Source organism: Peromyscus californicus, unplaced genomic scaffold (genome assembly GCF_007827085.1).
Source record: "Peromyscus californicus insignis strain IS unplaced genomic scaffold, ASM782708v3 Scaffold_4__1_contigs__length_199733344, whole genome shotgun sequence".
Classification (NCBI taxonomy): domain Eukaryota; kingdom Metazoa; phylum Chordata; class Mammalia; order Rodentia; family Cricetidae; genus Peromyscus; species Peromyscus californicus.
In genome coordinates this window covers 82,837,868-82,855,777 of record NW_026294562.1, presented here as the reverse complement: position 1 = coordinate 82,855,777, position 17,910 = coordinate 82,837,868, and the positions used below count along the sequence as shown (strand labels likewise).

Below are 17,910 nucleotides of genomic sequence, written 5' to 3'. Positions count from 1 at the left end.
TTTCTTGCATTCTTTCTAGGCAGTCAACAGTTATTTATTATATGATGAGACTTTTTTGTTTTAAATGCTTTAAAGAAGACAGTAATACAGTAGTTGAGTTTACCAGTTACATCAATTAAGAAATTTCACAAACTGTTAAAATTGAGGCAGCTCTGAAAGTAAAAGTTCCAGATTATTATTGGTGGCTTTTTAAATTAAAAACAAGTTTAAAATTGCTCATTTGGGGATAACAACAAGTGAAGGGTCTGGGTTTTGCCCCCTTTATTAGATATGTTTCTAAGGACCATCCTTCATTTGTGTCTGAATTTGCTTCTCTGCGGCAGAGTTTTCTCTGCGGCAGAATTATTTCTGTCTCCTTTAAATAATTCTCAGCCTGACATTCCAAGTAAAAGTATCACTGAAAGGGTGGGGGCACGGTTGTAATGTAAACAACCAGCCCAAAACACAAAGAAAACTTTACCTTAGAAAACAAATGGTCAGCCATGATGATTGGGTTCCTCTACTTGATATTCTAAAAGCTGAGTGAATGATGTGATTCTGAGAACAGATCTGTGGAACCTGTTAGACCACAGGGAAGGAGGTCCTGAGCTATTAACTGGAGGTCTATGAAGGCTTTTTTGTAGTCCTCGAAGAGCTGCTAAGTGCTGTAGGAATTCTACAAACCTATACATGGTAAGGCACAAAAATTGGATATTTAAAAATAAAAATTTCTGTGGCCACAGATTTGCAAGCTAGTACCTAACCAAACTTTGATACCTGCTGACCTTCACCCTGCTCCACCTGTGCATAGTCCTCCAGCCAAAAGGCATCTGAGTTAGAGGAAGCGCCAGAGGAGGAGGAGGAAATGGCATTATCATGCTCCACCATTGTCCAGTATGGAGAAGGGGCCCTCAGGTCTTTCTTGTCATCTTTGTGAATTACAACATCATGGTTAACACCTTTCCCAACACTAATAGTGTGGTCCTTCTTTTTATATCCATGCCATTCTGTGGAGATTGATATCGGTGTCCTTACGGGGTGATTCCAAACTGATCGAGGATATCTGTAATACTTGAGTCTTTTATCTAGAACTACATCTTCTTGGTCATCTCTGCTTACAAAAGACCCATCCTTTGCCTGCTCCGTTGTCTTTGGTGAGCTGAAATGAAGAGTATATTCTTAATGTCTTAGCAGAGTTCGCTAACAGAACATATTATAGACTACTTTGTCTCAGAAATTACAAAAAATAAATAAAATGTTTGGGGCTAGAGAGATGGCCCCTAAAAGGCAGCTCACAACTGCCTGTAACTCTAGTTCTGGAGGACCCTGTACCTTCTTCTGGCCTCTGGAAACTGCACTCAACTTACACATACACACACACAATCAAAAATAAAGCCTTTGTTTTTTCGTGTGTGTGTGTGTGTGTGTGTGTGTGTGTGTGTGTGTGTGTGTGTGTAAACCTAGAAATAAAAATTACCTTCATTATTTTCTGCATCATTGAGTGTTGATGAAATGGATTCTTGGTGCTTGAATACTTTCAGATTTATTGATTTTATGTGGAGTGTTTTACCTGCATGTATATATGTGTGTCATGTGTATGCTGGTACCCATGGATGTCAAATGAGGTTGTCGTATCTACTGGAACTGGAGTTATAGATAATCAGTACTTAAACATTTAAAGTCTCCTAACAAAACATTTTATAGCTTTCTTTGATAATCTACAGACATAGGTCAGTACTTTCTGATTCATTGATGAGGCTGCCCACCCCCCCCCCCCCACACACACACACACCTCCCCCACTGCTCTAGAGCTCACCCTACCCCACCCCCTAGCTTCAAACACTCAGATCTGCCTACCTCTGCCTCCCAGGTGCTGGGAAGTTTTACCCTTTGAGCTAGAGAAATGTCTGTTAAAGGTTCAGGATCACATTTTAAAATACCTTTTAATTTTTTCCCAACCATAAGTATAAATCCTGCCTTATTATTTCACACTACTTTAAAAGAAACCTTTACAATTTAAGCCAGACCACGGACTAGACTCTTAAGAGACCTTAAAGGATGAACTAATTTCATTGTGCTTTGAGTGACAGGTTTAGTCTGGCCCTCTAGACCAGAACTCTGTTCTCATGGGTCATATAGCAAAGATAACCCATTACCAGGGGAGTCAGGCAATGGTGAGCTTCAAGATTCTTCAGCTTGCTAGCCATTAGTAATTCTGGGGTGTGTTTCTTTTTCCCCTAGACAATATTACACAGGCTGTCATTCTACTTGTTGTGGATCACAGATACTGGTTTGTGCAGCATTCTTACCCACATCTGTTATCACCAAGTTTTCAAGGCTTTTCTTTTCCAACTTGCCCCTGTCCATGGCTTGATCATTGAAACATGGACGATGGCTTGGACTCTGCTAGCTCACCTTGCTGTTACATCCCAGAACAGATACTGGCCCCTGACCTTACTCATCCTGGTGCTCCTGCCCAGCAAACCCAAAACTGGCCCTGTGCTTATAGCTCTGTTTCTAAGAATTTAAGCAACTTTTCCTAAAGTTTCTCTCTTCTATTAATGATGGTATTGAGTAGAGTTTTGTTACACACAGCTAGTCTTAAAGGGTATGAAGGGAAGTCAAATGATCTCAGGACTACGATTGTTTCTCTCTGCCACATGCAGACCTCCCTGAACAGCCAAGGAATGGAGGTAAAAAACAATCCATGTTACCTTCTTTTTTTCAGCTTCAGTAGGTATCCTTGGTAGACAGTAGCCAAGGGTACTTGATAAGTCTAGGCTCTTATTAACCTGGCACTAGATGATAAAGGCCCAACCAATAATTTGGGGTTTCCTGGAAACAGTTGACCTCTACAGAGTGATAGATGAAAGGCATAGCCTTTACCATGTGTACAAAGCATCTGCCCCTGACAGTCTACTAACTGAAAGAACCTTTCCTACCCCCGGCCCTTCCATGTCTCCATCACATATGTTACTAAGATTCTTTAACTCTGCTTTGCCTAACTGAGGAAGGAATTCAGAATGTGCATCATATTGTTTAGGGGCATTAGCCTTATATATGTTATGCTACTTATCTCTTTGCTTTTAAAGAAAAAAATCTTCTGTCCTTAAATTTGATACTCTGATTTCAAATTCCTCAGTGTGATAAAATACTTAAAGTTGCCAGGCAGTGGTGACACACTCCTTTAATCCCAGAACTTCAGGAGGCAGAGGCAGGTAGATCTATGTAAGTTTGGCCATCCTGATCTACAGAACAAGTTCCAGGATAGTCAGAGCTACACAGAGAAACCTTTTCTCAAATAAACAAACAAACAATAAAAAACTTAGGAGTAACACTCTCCAATATGAGGGCTTCCAGCTCCATGTGGCTGTTGATTTTTAATTAATTACATTTGGATAAAATTTTAAATTCCTTAGTTGCATATCTAAGGACTTAATAGCCACATGTGTGGCAAGTTTATACGTATTTCTGGGCCCTTCATTTCTTCTAAAGTGAGAGTTAAAAGGGTAAAAAGAGCCAGGTGTGGTGCACATGCATGCCTTTAATTCTAGCACTTGGGAGGTAGAAATAGGCAGATCTATGTAAGTTCAAGGCCATCCTGATCTGCATAGTTCCAGGACAGCCAGAGAAAAAAGATTGGGGGCTGGAGAGATGGCTCAGTGGTTAAGAGCATTGACTGCTCTTCCAATTCCCAACATCCACATGGCAGCTTACAACTGTCTGTAACTCCAGTTCCAGGGGACTTGACACCCTCACACAGATATACACACAGGCAAAACACCAGTGCACAGATAATAAAAATATTTTTTTTAAAAGGTTAACAAGAGAATTAAATAGTACAGTACTTAGGAAGTACTGTTGCAGTGCACAGGATGCATTTTTTTTTAAAGATTTATTTATTATGTATACAATATTCTGTCTGCACGCATCCCTGCAGGCCAGAAGAGGGCACCAGATCTCATTACAGATGGTTGTGAGCCACCATGTGGTTGCTGGGAATTGAACTCAGGACCTCTGGAAGGGCAGCCAGTGCTCTTAACCTCTGAGCCATCTCTCCAGCCCCAGGATGCATTTTTTTTTAAAAAGGTTGACAAGAGAATTAAATAGTACAGTACTTAGGAAGTACTGTTGCAGTGCACAGGATGCAGTAAGCAATGAATAAGTATTCGCCATTATTTATGATTTATAGTTAAATACTGATTTTTTTTTTTTTTTTTTTTTTTTTTTTTTTTTGGTTTTTCGAGACAGGGTTTCTCTGTGTAGCTTTGCGCCTTTTCCTGGAACTCACTTGGTAGCCCAGGCTGGCCTCGAACTCACAGAGATCCGCCTGGCTCTGCCTCCCGAGTGCTGGGATTAAAGGCGTGCGCCACCACCGCCCGGCTAAATACTGATTTTAAAAAGACATTTTCCCAATCTGCTTCATCTGAAGTGGCAGCTGCTCTCCCACTCAGGCCTGCACCGTCACCACGTGGGATCACAGGTCCATCTGATTTTTTAGGAGAAATCAAAGATATTGATTCTTTCCATGAAATATTTGCAGACTTGGCATATAATTCAAATACTTTTCATTTTTAAAATTTTGAAATATGCAGAAAACAAACCAAAAAAAACTTTTTTAAATCTACAAAACCTTTGATGGCTACCACTCATGTCAAGATATACTGTTACAGCTACTGGTTAAACCTCCCACACATCTTCCTTGCTAAGTCACTGCTCTTTCTAGGTGGCGAGCTCTGCAAAGGACACCTGTGGGCTACATCTGACTCTTGGGTCCCAAGTGTGGGCATCTGATGTCAGGCTGATGTATGTGTAAAGGTCGTTTTCTGGTCTTAGTCTTTAGCTGTATTTCTGAGCAATGCACAGCTACAGAGACCGGCTCTTAAGACCTGATGGATTAAGAGCTGCTCTTGTAGCGAAGTCCTGGATTTAACATTGAACAAAGAGCCTCATGTTCTAAGCACCCCAGGCACACTGCTTTTAGAAATGTGATCACACCAATGATTTAATTAAAATTGGAGCCATTATGGAGAGAGACAGTGCTATGAACACACATGGCAGGTGGTTCTGACTGTACCAACACTTGTAGGAAGGCCTCTCAGAAAGTTTGCACTGATCTTTGTAGAAATGAACAACAGCATAAGCATGGCATAGAACAACAGTGTAAACATGGGTGTGAAAAGCTGAAGGACCAGAGAACTAGAGAGATGGGGAGAGACTAATGGGATGGAGCTGAAATGGTACCCCTTCAGGCCACAGAACAGCATTGAAAACAGTGTACGGACTTTGGCATTTATCCTAAGAACAAGAGATCCTAACGTTCTTAACCTGGAATATGCCATGGTCATATTTGCATTATAAAAGGGTCATCCTGAGCCAGGCGGTGGTGGCACATGCCTTTAATCCCAGCACTGAGGAGGCAGAGGCAGGCGAATCTCCGTGAGTTCAAAGCCAGCCTGGTTTACAGAGTGAGATCCAGGACAAGCACCAAAGCTACACAGAGAAACCCTGTCTCAAAACAAACAAGCCAACAAAAAAAAAGTTCTTTAGCCACACATTTCTCACCATTACCATGTTCTGTCAAAGCACATGGGACCAAATGACCATTGACAAAACTCTTTGAAACTGTGAACAAAAATAAATTCTTAAGTTACTCTGGCATGTGTTTGTTCACATAAATGGAGAAAGAAAGAAAAAAACTGATACAACTGGCTTTTGATTCCAAGGATAAATTGGGGCGGGGGGGGGGGGGGGTGCCATACATCTAAATGGAGATAAGTGAGTGATTTAAGATGAGTGGAGATAATATACGTTGCAAGTGCTTAGTGTATGGATAGTAACAGAAACCAAAGGCACTGAGACAGCCTCGGAAACAGAAGAGCCAAAGACAGCTTTGAGGAACTCTAGGGGAAGAACCCTGAGGTAAAAGGAAAATAGGGAGAGTGATTTCACAGAAAACTGGGGAAGATCTGTCAAGGGTGGGAATAAAAGGATTGAGTAGTTGCAAAGAGTCTGATTAAAAGGCAAGCAAAATAAAGAGTCCGTTGGAATTGTCATATGAAGGTAGCAGATGGCCTGGAAATAGGCCTTGGCTGAGAAGAGATTAAAGCAATGCCTATATTGGTGCCTGAGATGTGTGTCTCCTGAGGAAATGGAGAGCCCTATCAGCTTTCTCATCAAATTAGAAGCGGGGGCAGGAAGAGGAGTGGAGTTAGTGTTTACTAAGAAGGGAGAAGCTTATAAAAGGGCATCATGCTGGTTGGATTTTGTCAACTTGACACAAACTTAGACATATCTGGAAAGAGGGACTCAATTGGGACAATGTCTCCATAAAGTTGGGTATTCCCTTGGGATGGGAGGGCCCAGCCCATTGTGGGTGGTGCCACCCCTGGCCAGATGGCTGTAGATGGTCTAAGAAAACAAACTGAAAGCCAGTAAGCAGCATTCCTCCACATGCTCTTCAGTTCCTGCCCTGATTTCATTTGAATGATGGACTGTGATGTGGAAGTATAATCAAAATAAACCCTTTCCTCTGCAAATTGCTTTTGGTCATGGTGTTTTGTCATATCAATAGACGCCCTAACTAAGACAGGTGTAAATGTTATTGAGAAGGATCCAGAAAGTTAATGCAAGAGAAGAGGAAGTAGGGTTCTCAGCACTGTGTGTGTTTTTACCCCTATGGAGGTCAGGTTGACAGCAGGTATCCCTTTATCACATTCTACCTTTTTGAGAAAGAGTCTCTCGCTGAACTGGCAGCTCACCAGTTGGGCTAGACTGGCTGGCTGGCCAACAAGCTCTGAGAGTGTTCTTCTGTCCTCCCTGCCACCTCTGGAGTTAGACATATTCCACCACCCCCAGTTTTTCCATGGGTGCCAGGGATCCAAACACAAGTCCTTACGCTCTCACAGCAAGCACTTCACCTACTAAGCCAGTTAGTTCCCAGCCCCATCTCAACCTGCGTTTCAGGGCTGACAGACAGGCTGCACTGATACAGTGCGGGGAGATTTGGGGACAGAGTACCTAGTTAATGACTGCTGACTGAGTGCCTTTATAACTACCACTCCCTTGTATGAGGTCCTGCGGAATGTCCTGTAGAATGTAGTTCACTAAGCCCTGGCAGTGTAGCCAGCCCTCCTCCCACGGTTCTGACCATTTGATGGTTCTCACATTAAACCAGAACCCTGCACCTCACAGGCCTGGGTTTCATAACATTGTCCTAAAGTAAACTACTTACTGTGGGACTGGAAATTTGGTCTCGGGGATTAAGTCATACACATCTTGCCATTCCTGGGGGATGTCAATAAAGTCTCGGTAAGCCTTGATTTGTAGCACTGTTCCTATGGTGATATTTTGCAAAAGCTTTAAAAATTCACGGAGGGTATATCCTAACACGTTAGCATGTCCAACACTAATCAGAACATCACCTGAAAAGGGAAAAAAGGTTAAATTACCATAATGGGTTGAAAAGAGCCATACTGATCAGTGGCTTTATTGAAATATTTTATGGATTCATATGCTGGTTTATTTTGACCAAAGCCTGGCTTCCATCTTGACTTACTAAGAACATTCTCCTCCCACATGATAAAGATGCCTACCCTAGTTCTTTAATAGCATTTTTGAGACATTTCTGAAGTTCTTAGCTGGTAAGTTCTTAGCCTCTGGTAAAGACGCTAAAACCATTTAAAACCCAAACCATTTAGATTTAAGATTCTAAACACAGTGAAATGGGTGGCTGTAACTAGTAAAAGAGAAGCCACTTTCCATTCTACCTGCCTGGGATCACCAAGCTCTCCACAGCAAATAAGCTAAATTAAGCACAAAGCCTTCTGTTGGTGTTCTGCCCCTGTCCTAAATTAAATCAGCCAAATAACTGTATGGTAATCAGATAATTAGCTTCTATCAATTATGCGTATGATATGTACATGCAGAAAGTGTGTTGACTTCAAAGAATCTAAACTTGTTCCGCCCCCTCGCCTCTACCTCTTCAGCATATCCCACTACATCGCACCACTACAACCTGGAGAATTGATTCAAAACACTGAGAGCAGGACCCCCTCGTTTAAAACACGCTATGTGGGGAATTGTGATGGTCAACCATGGAGCTTCGAGCACCCAGCAGGTGGAAAGAGATAAATACCTTAACAAAAACCTAGGTCCCCAAAAGGAAAGCTAAAAGGATCAATTTTTCACTTGTATGGACCTAACCCACTCCACCAGCTTCCACCAGCTACAGTGAAGATCTGTAAACTGAACCTGCATTGGGATGATGGGAGCATCCAGGTCTCTGGACCCTTTGGTCTATCCCCAAGCCTGGTTCTCCAGATTTTTTGGGCAATTCAGTCAGATACTACCCTAAATTAAGTGCCTTAGCAATACCGTTTCCTGTTGCTTGTCATAAGGAGCATGAATACTAGCATTCAGCCAAGCCCATAAGGAGGGATACAGAAGGTTTGCACTTAAAGGACAGATTGACTCTGGGGAAAGTCTTAGTTATCAGTACTTCTCAGTGGGGAGCAGATGAAGTCCTGAGTGTATTGTTGACATGGGCAAGGCCTTGTCAAGGACCCCAATACCCATGGAAGTGGCAAAGCCTTCCCTAGGTGAGGCTCAGAAGCATGACAAAAGCTTCCTTTGGTTCAAGTACGAGCGTTTTGACCAGTGTGCAAAAACTTAGCAACTGCAGCTTCCTCCTCTTGGATGACTGCAAGCTGATGGTGGTCCCCATTTCCAGAGACCTCCTCCTGAGACTGGCCGACTCCTCTTTCTTGTGCTGTTCACAGTCATACTCTCCATCAGAGCGAGCACAGCCCACCCAACCCCAGCTTCTCTGTGTGTCGGTGCCTCCCTCAGTGTTGAACTTTCTTGATTCTTGTATTGCCTGTCAGGACCTTATGACTGATACAGGATGACAAGTTACCTGTCTGTGCATGTGAAGCTAGGAGCCCTCAGTAACCTTCATCCCAAGACAGGTGAAACCTAAGATCAGAGGGAGGGGTCAGGAAGAGGCTGGTGCTGGATCCCACTGCAGGCTAGTCAGGAGTTACACTGGTCCTGAGGGAGTGTCCAAGCACTGCCAGGGACACATTTCTTTAGTGTGAGATTCTATTAGAAACAAAAGTTTGCATTGTTCTAGAAAGCAAGTACGTAGAAAGTCTGAGGAATCCTTCTGCATTGGTTTTGAGAACTAGATGGGGGATAAAGCCAGCCACATAACTGAGCTGGACACAGTAGCACGTGCCTTAAAACCAATATTCAAAAGGCTGAATGGCGGCACAGGCCTTTAATCCCAGCACTTGGAGGCAGAGGCAGACAGATCTCTAAGAGTTCGAGGCCAGCCTGATCTACAAAATGAATTCTAGACCAAGGCTACACATGGGAACCCTGTCTTGAAAAAACAACAAAAAAGGCTGAGGCAGGAAGATGGACCATTCAAGGCCAGCCTGAGCTACATAGTGAGACTGTCTCAAAAAGCAAGACAAACAAAAACCAAAGTATGTACTGAAATAACTTCGGAATGAAGCAAGCAAGGTTTCTCTCGGAGCTACCTGCGGGCTGTGCAGTATGAAACAGCTGCTCTTCCTGCTGAGGTTAATTACAGTAACAAAGTTACCCTCTTAGGATGAGCTCATGTGCCTGATGTTAAAAGGGGTGTTTATAGCTGAAAACTATGGCTTGGCATCCTGCTTAATTATGTTGTAAGAGGGTGACTTTTATCAAGAGAACAGAAAATAAACAGCTTAATTTCCTGACCGATCTGGCTTTAAACCAAATATGTTGGGGTATGAATGTGATTGCTCTGGCAGGAGATAGTAACACTGCCTTTCATAGACACCAACTGGGTATTTATGAACACTAACCTCATAATGCATCTTTTTTTCTGCTTTAATAGGCTGTAGGAATGACATTGTATAAGGCTGTTTAGATTGCCTATATTAATCAACTGTGTAGCGGCCACAACCACTACTGAAAAATAGGTTTTCTTTTTCTCTGTTCTTTCCAACAAGGACGTAAGTTGTATGCATTTTGTGTGGTTAGGATCACATTTGTTTAGCTCTCCACTGTTAGTAAACAGGACCTGGACATGGAAAGGAATTAAGGAAATGCAGAATGAATGAATGGATGAGCCTGGGTCTGGCTCACTGAATGAATGAAGCCAGTGCATGGCTACTGTCCACTGTCAAGGCTGTATTCATATTTTCAAGCTGTAGTAGTATCTTAAGGCTTTGTGTATCAGACAGATACAGAAAACCAACACCAAATTAGCAAATCAAGATAAAACACGGAAGACAAAGGACTTTAGGACATGTGAATGAGAAATAACAGGGCTGGCAGGTGTCAAAGAAGGAGCAAATCCCATGATTGCCATCAAAAAGGATGGAAAAGCAGCCTTTGAAACCTAGACACTGAACAGTAACTGGCTTCCATGAAGAGATTTGGTGCCCAGAATGAAATCTCACTTCTTTCCAGGAGAGCCAGGCTAGCTACACAGAGAAACCTATTTTCAAAAATCAAAAAAAAAAAAAAAAAAAAAAAAAAAAAAGGAAAAAAGAAAGAAAGAAATCTCACTTCTGCTCATTAGGCCATTGGTAACATGGTATGGGTTTTCTAGGTCATGGATTCAAATCTGACCTTTGGCCGCAATCCTTGTGCTATATATGGTAGAGAATGATCAAGGGAGACCCCCAACATCGATCTGTGGCCTCTGTATACTCCTCACACATATATATGCAGAAAAGCTCATCTCTAAAAGACAACAAGCTATAGAGAAGCCATAAGAATGAGAATTGGCAATATTTCTAGAGTACTTGTTTCTAAAGCTCTTCACAGTATTTTACCACATCCTAATAACCTCGAACAAAAATGAGATTCTCCCAATTTAGATATGAAGTCACTGAGGCTTGAAAGACTGACCTTGCCAAGGTCACAGAATGAGAAAGAAACAGACCTTGGACCTGATTTCAGAACAAATGGCCTCAAGTGGTTTTCCCTCTCATGATTTCATCCCACTGTGCCTCGCCCTCTCCTCGGCACAGCACCAGGGCCAAAACAGATCCTGGGAAAACATGTCTTACATCAGCCAGAAAATGCATTCCCCCAGAGACCCGAGAAGTTAGGTGATCCTGACGAGACCCTTGGGCTTGGAATCTGAGAGGGAGGGTTTAAATTCCAACTCCGAGGTGTACCTGGGCAAGTTCCTAAGTAGCTATATATTTGCAGAGTGCTTTAGTGCAGAATATACCCCTGGAACTGTTGAGAAGGTGAAATGAGATCATTTGTCTCCACATGGTAGCTATGATTAACAACACCTCCCAGGAAAGAAGAAATCTTTATGCAGTCGTGAGCTGTGGAGTGACGCTGGGTCTATGTTTGTCTCCCACTTACTGGATGAAAGTGAACCCGGTGAGGAAGACTCTGCCACTAAGCTTCAGTCTCCTCACCTGCAAAAAGAAGATGGTGAGAACACACCCACCTCGAGTGTTACTAAAAACCAAATGAATAGCGAGCAGCTGCTGAGTATACCCACGCCAGCAACTGACGGGCCCCTAGCGAATTCTCAGACAATGTCGTAGCCTCATGCTGACTCCCTGAAGGCTATCGAAGACTGTTGGGGGCCTACTTCATATTTCTATGGCTTGCAGCAGAAGGCAGGTGGGAAGGAGGCATGTGGGCACCACAGTCACCTGGCTGGAGTATGCCATCACTGGCTGCAGCCCCTTTATTGATGAGGTGACTAATCTGGAGGTAAGGCCCATTCTGGATGATGATCAGGCCCAATCCCAGGCTGCCCACGGTGAGTTTGGTCTGCTTCACTTTGTTCAAGCTGTGGACAGACGCCTTGCCCTTGAGGCTGTATCCTTTTTCTAACAGAACAAGAGGAACTTGTTTCAGTCATTTATCAAGACAACAGCATGGCCGTGGTGCTGTGGAGTTCTGAGACTGCACTTGGGGGGCACTTATCCAGTCAGTTACCTAGTCTTCAGTTTCCCCTTTTGGAAAATGAATGTTGTAAAGGGTGTGGAAGTTAAACAGGACAGTTAAAGGGCTACTGGACAGTGCTAGTACATCATGGGTGCTTAATATCAGTTGTTATTATTATCATCATCCATTCACTTTGGAAATGTTTACTGATGCAAGCAGTGTACTCAGGCCCTGGGTTTACTATGGGCTCATTGCCCTCGTGGATCTTAGAGCCTAGTAGAGGACACAGCTGTCTGTCCGTTATGCAAACACAAATTGGATGCTAATAGGAAGAAAAGGCAGAGCGCCCTGAGGGTAAACAGGACACCTAAGTTTCACATAGGGATAAGGACTGTGTTTCCCTGAAGGAGTAAATATGGATCAAGGTGAGAGAACCAACAAGCTAGATGGGAGTGAGCAAACAGGAGCAAGGTTGTATGACAGGAAGGAACCAGCCTTGATGGGGACGTGAAGGAGCGGCACCAGGAAGGTGGTGGGAGGTTCACTGCCTGGCAGATAGGCCGCCATCCAGTTTTACCTAAAGGAAATCGTGGAAGTCATTTAAGCTGGACATGATCACATTGTCATTGTTTTAAATAAAATCACCATGCTGGCTGCTGTGTGATATGTGGAACCCAGAATGGAGCTGGGAAATGAAAAAGCAGACTGCAGTCACTCGGCATGTCACAGCCCTGGCAATTGAAATGGACCGTGGTAGATGTACACAGCGTCCGGGAGGAAATATATCGCTCCACACACAACTCCTTCTGTAAGGGTCAGTGATGCTCTGAAATTCACCAGGCCTTGGCTGAGTCTGTGTGATTGTTGTATGATCTGGAACACTCCTGAGATGGGCTTCCCATCCCCCCATAGCCAGCTGTGGGGACTCATGAGGCTCACGGCTGTCCTCAAAACAAATGTCCTTGGTGGACAACTCCAACAACTTCAGTTGGAGAGCTGAAGCTTACAAGTTAAATGTGCTTAAAAAGTAATCTTGTTTTGAAAGATAGCAGTGGAGTGGACAAGATGGAGCAGCAGCCAAGTCTAACAACCTGAATTCAATCTCCAGAACCCACATGGAAGAGAACTGACTCCCCACTCTCTGTCACACACACAGATATAATTTTAAAAATTTAAGGACAGCAGAGTGCAAGGATTCCCTCTATACCTGATTCCACATTTAGCCATTCTCCATGGAAAAAGCAAAATTTTAGAAAACATGGGAAGTACCAGAAATCGGGGTGGGAAAAGGGCAGTTGCAAGATAATTTAGGGGAGGTGAACATGTTCCCTCACCAGATTGTGGTAGTGGTTAAGAGTGTCATATATTTGTCGAAAGTTAGAGCTGTCCACTAAAAAAAAATAGCTTGTTGTATCTTGAGGAACAAACAGTGGTAAGAGATTCCCATGTGTGACCGCCATTTTACAGGAGAGGGAAATCTGGGGAGGCTTGGAACCCAAGGCATCACTCTTTTCCTATTTCTCCATTTACCATTTTTGCTTTTGAGGGAACCCTTCTCCATTGCCCAGGGCGGGGCTCTCTTGATCCTCCCAGGAATCTGTCCAACCTCCAACTGTTTGGAATCCTGGAGGCAGAAGAGAGGACTACAGGCCACGGGGAATCATTGGCGCCGCCCGTTCCTCAGAATGGCCGCCAGGGGGCGCTGCAAGGCTGCTTCTCAGCTTTTGGGGCGCAGGATAGTCGTTTCAGGGCTGCAGTAGATAGACCCTGGAAAACGTGGAGTGGAACAACTCCAATGTAGAGTGTGAAAATTTATATGGGGAAAAAAGGAAGGTTCTGTAGGAACGAGCAGAGTGCCTGCTTCACATAAGGCTCTTCATTCATTGGTGGGGAAAGTGGGGACACGGCAAGAGCAGAGGGGAGAGGGCCTCCAAATGTGAGCAACAACATTGCCAGAGGACCGTAGAAGATCCCAGAGTCCCCTTTCATGGTGGTATCAAAATATTGTTACATCAACCACGCTAATTGCCTTCCCAGTGCACTTTATTCGTGTGTGTTTTAGATGAGAAGGGGCCAAGAATGGCCCCCAAACAATGAGTCACTATTAGAACTATTGGATTATTGCTTCCTTTGCTTTCCCAAAATAATCCTTCCTCCCCCACACATTCACCCATACAACAAAAATTCACTGGAAGCCAGTCTGCGGCTTCTGGAGACGCTGAGGACATGGGAGTATATGAGACAAACATGGACTTTACCCTCTTGGAACACACACACACACGCACACACGTGCACATTTTCTCCCCAAGACAGGGTTTCTCAGCGTAGCCCTGGCTGTCCAGGAACTCACTCTGTAGACCAGGCTGTGCTTGAACTAGAGATCCACCTGTGTCTGCCTCTCGAATGCTGGGATTAAAGACGTGAGCTACCACTGCAGGGCCAGAACTTGTATTTTCAATACAGATGAAGGGGGAAATTTTAGGAAACTATAAATTATGGAAAATAAATTCTAGAAGGAAGAGAAAATAGTATAGTGAAGTGGGTCACCACTCTGATGAGAGAAAAAGTAACCACCTTGCTGCAAGGTATCTAGCCCTTTAAGAAATAGCAAGCAACACCTATTGGAAGTTGCTATTGGAAGTCAGACTTTTAGGGCAAACCGGGGTAGGTCTCAGCTTAGTCTTCTGTTTCTCTAGCTCTGGCCAAACAACAAAGCGGGGCAGATTTTCATTGGCTAGATCCCATCTTCTAGAGTTTCAGGCAAAGGGTACCTCCTACTGCATTTCTTGTGATAGACCACCTTTTCCAGTACGGCAGGAATCTACTCAGGACCCAAGGGTACTTAATCACAATGTGCATCCTTTACCTCCATCTTCCTGCTGGCAGGAGCATGATGAGAAAATGTGGGGATAATGCACATTAGCCTTCTGTCCTTCTTGGGAGGGAAAATCTCTTTGAGTAGATGCCAAATTCACGCTGACTAGGATGAATGTGTGACACAAACTCCCAAGGACACTGTGCTGTCTAGACTTCCTTTCAGAGCTAAATAACTTGACCTTCCCCTCTCCCCTCCATCTCCTGTTGCTCCCTGTTGCCCAGGATCCCATGTCCCTAGAGCAGCTAGCAGTGAGTGGCCAGTGCAGGATCATCCCAGAGCTCCCAGCAAACCTAGCTGTGGCCCTGCCATGGCTGCCCTATAACCTGACTCTCTGTCCAGTCCTGTTTCTTTTCCTCCACCCAGAGATATGGAGCCCGAAAGCATTCGCTAATAACTCCTTGCAACTCAACCTCTTTTCCGGAGAACCCAACCCACAGCATCAAGTGCTAGAGACAACCTGAAGTGTAGCTGCTAAGAAGGGATTCAGGAGCTGAACCACCCAACGGAAAGAGGACCAATCGTTAGGAGGAGAACTTGGGCTGTCTCTGACACAGGGAAGCCCTAGAATGCAAAATGTTTCTTTACAAATGGGGTAGTGTAACAGAGGAAGAAAATGTACTAACATAGATCGTGAACACATGACAAGACACCCCTCAGGCCAGAAGTTGTCAACAACAGCAGTCCCTAGAAAAGCAGCAGACTGCTGCTACTCTCAGGAACGGGGAGCGATGTGCGGCACTCAACTAATCCATCTGGTTGTCACAGTCCTCTCCCGTCCTGCTTCTTACAGTGGGTGACTGTAAGAACTGCATCTTAAAAGGTGGAGAGCAACATTGGGGGGCTCAGACATGGGGAGTGAGGGTCTAAGCCACCCCAACACGTAAGTCACATCAGAGGTTCCGACAAGAGATAAGAGGAATTGTGGGTAAGAGAGGGATCAGTTTTGCCTCAAGATAGCAGTGCCCCTCTGGTAAGAGGGCCACCACAGTCCTGCAGGAGCTGATCTCCGACCCTAAAAGAAAATCATAATCGAGAACTAGGCCATAAAAAGAAATGATAAGCTCTCTGTCTTTTTTGAGACAGTCTCCCTGTGTAGCCCAGGCCTGTCTTAGAATCCATAGTCCTCCCCACTCAGCCTTCCATAGACAAGAATCGCAGGCATGTGCCCCCACACCCACCTGTATACACTTTTCAATTTTTTCTTAGTTTGGTGTGTAGATACACATCTTTAACCAGCGCTCAGGAGGCAGCAGCAGGTGGATCTCTGTGAATTTGAAGCTAGCCTGTCTACACAGTGAAATTTGAGGTCTGAATTCTATACCAGCCTGGGCTACATAAGATCCTGTCAAAAGGCAGGCAGTGGTGGCACTTGCCTTTAATCCTAACACTCAGGAGACAGAGGAAGGCAGATCTCTGAGTTCAAGCCCAGCCTGGTCTATAGAGTGAATTCCAGGACAGCCAGGGCTACACAGAAAAACCTTGTCTCAAAAATCAAAAAACAAAACACTTTATGATTACAAAGTTACGAAATGTATTGCAAAGCACCTATGGAGCAAATACTGGCCTTTGAAGTACAGGTGTCCCCTCACAGCAGAGAGACCGGTCCCTAGCTACGGGGATGGTATAGATCGATTTAAGGGTGTTTGTGCATGTTTACTTGCATGTCTGAGTGTAAGACAGAGGTCAATGCCACTCTCCACCTTTTTTAAAACAAAAACAAACAAAAAACAATCACACAACAAAAAGCAAACAGAGTCTTTCACTGAACCTAGAGCTCACCAATTTGGCTAGACTGTCTGGTCAGCAGGCCCCAGGGACCCTCCGGTCTCCACTTCCCTCAGCAGGGGGATCGCAGGAGCTGTACCTAGGCTCAAATGAGTTGTAAGCAAGTCCTCATGCTTGCACTGGAAGCCCCTGACTGACTGAGCCATCCACCCAGCCCTCTGCTAGTCTTCTTGAGGAACTGTCCTTGGCTGGATAGGCTACCTTCCCTCAGGTTACACCCAGTTCCTGGGGTAGCACCTCATGCCTGCTCAGTACTAGAAGACTTCATCCTGACAGAATCAAAACACCCACTTCAGCTTGAGACCTCTTTTTCAGTCTGCCAAAGCCTCCTGAGCCTGCAGCTGATTTCTGCCCAGTTCCACTTCCTCTCTTCCCCACACAGGAATCGGTCCTAAAAACGCTCCCTATAAACTTCCTACACACCGATCAATAACTTTTCATCTTGGGAGACAGTTCCAAGAGAACCAACTTACAAGACAAACTGCCATTTGAGTCTATGATCCTCACCTCTGGATTTGACGTTTGTCTCCTCTAACCCTGTGCATCCCAGCTACACATATGCAACGTATCTACCACACTCTTGGCCCATGTACTAAACTTGACCCCCAGAGAAAAAGTGTTTTCATTATCCTGCCAGGGCAAAGATACTCCTTCAAGTGCAGAGTAATGGTACAATGTCTTCCAGTGTTCCCTGAAGTCCCATCTGGATTCAGCCTCTTCTGAGCTGAGTCCTGCCATCCATCACAATAAAGTACACCATATTCACAGCCCTTTAACAGTCACAGTATGGCTATTTATGTCTTCAGGCTGCCAGCATAGATCCCTCCTGGGGGCTCTCTATGATCTTCTGGGTCCCCAAGGACTTTCTGCCATAAGGAGCATGGTGGCTCATCTCTGAATAGAAAGATCCCAGCTGTTTTATTCAGGTGAATGATGAGATAGTTCTATTACAAAGAGTCTGTTGGGGGAGTGAGGAGAAAAAGACCCAAAGCAAGGACATAGATTTCTCAAGTTCAAGTCAGCAGCAGAGCTGGGGGTCAAAATACATCTCTGTATCCTTTTTGCTGTACCTCACGCCTCCCTCCTAAGGCCCTCAGCTTTGCTTCTACTAAAATCCAGATAGAGCTGAAGGAAAGGGAACTATTTTGTTCTATATATCTCAGATATGGGACTCTGAATTATCAGCGCTATTGGAAAAGAAGAATATAGTGTGGGACTAAATGGGAAACAACGGGAAGTCTGTGAACAGTGTATTTGGGTCCTTATAACTATGCCCCCATCCTAATTGGCAGGAAAAGATCAGGTAAATCACTGTTATCTACAATGATATGCAGCCACTAGCCTGACAG

General features: G+C 44.3%; 1 protein-coding gene across 1 annotated transcript; it reads right to left on the bottom strand.

The window, feature by feature from the left end:
- Positions 1 to 126: 126 nt before the first annotated feature.
- Positions 127 to 13,459, bottom strand: Pdzd9 (PDZ domain containing 9). The gene is made up of 4 exons (XM_052712624.1): positions 13,429 to 13,459; positions 11,661 to 11,840; positions 7,214 to 7,403; positions 127 to 1,138 (listed from the first exon to the last, which is right to left on the bottom strand). Exons 1-4 carry the CDS (start codon positions 13,457 to 13,459, stop codon positions 739 to 741), a joined length of 801 nt encoding a protein of 266 aa, XP_052568584.1. The 3' UTR covers positions 127 to 738.
- Between the last annotated feature and the right edge of the window lie 4,451 nt (positions 13,460 to 17,910).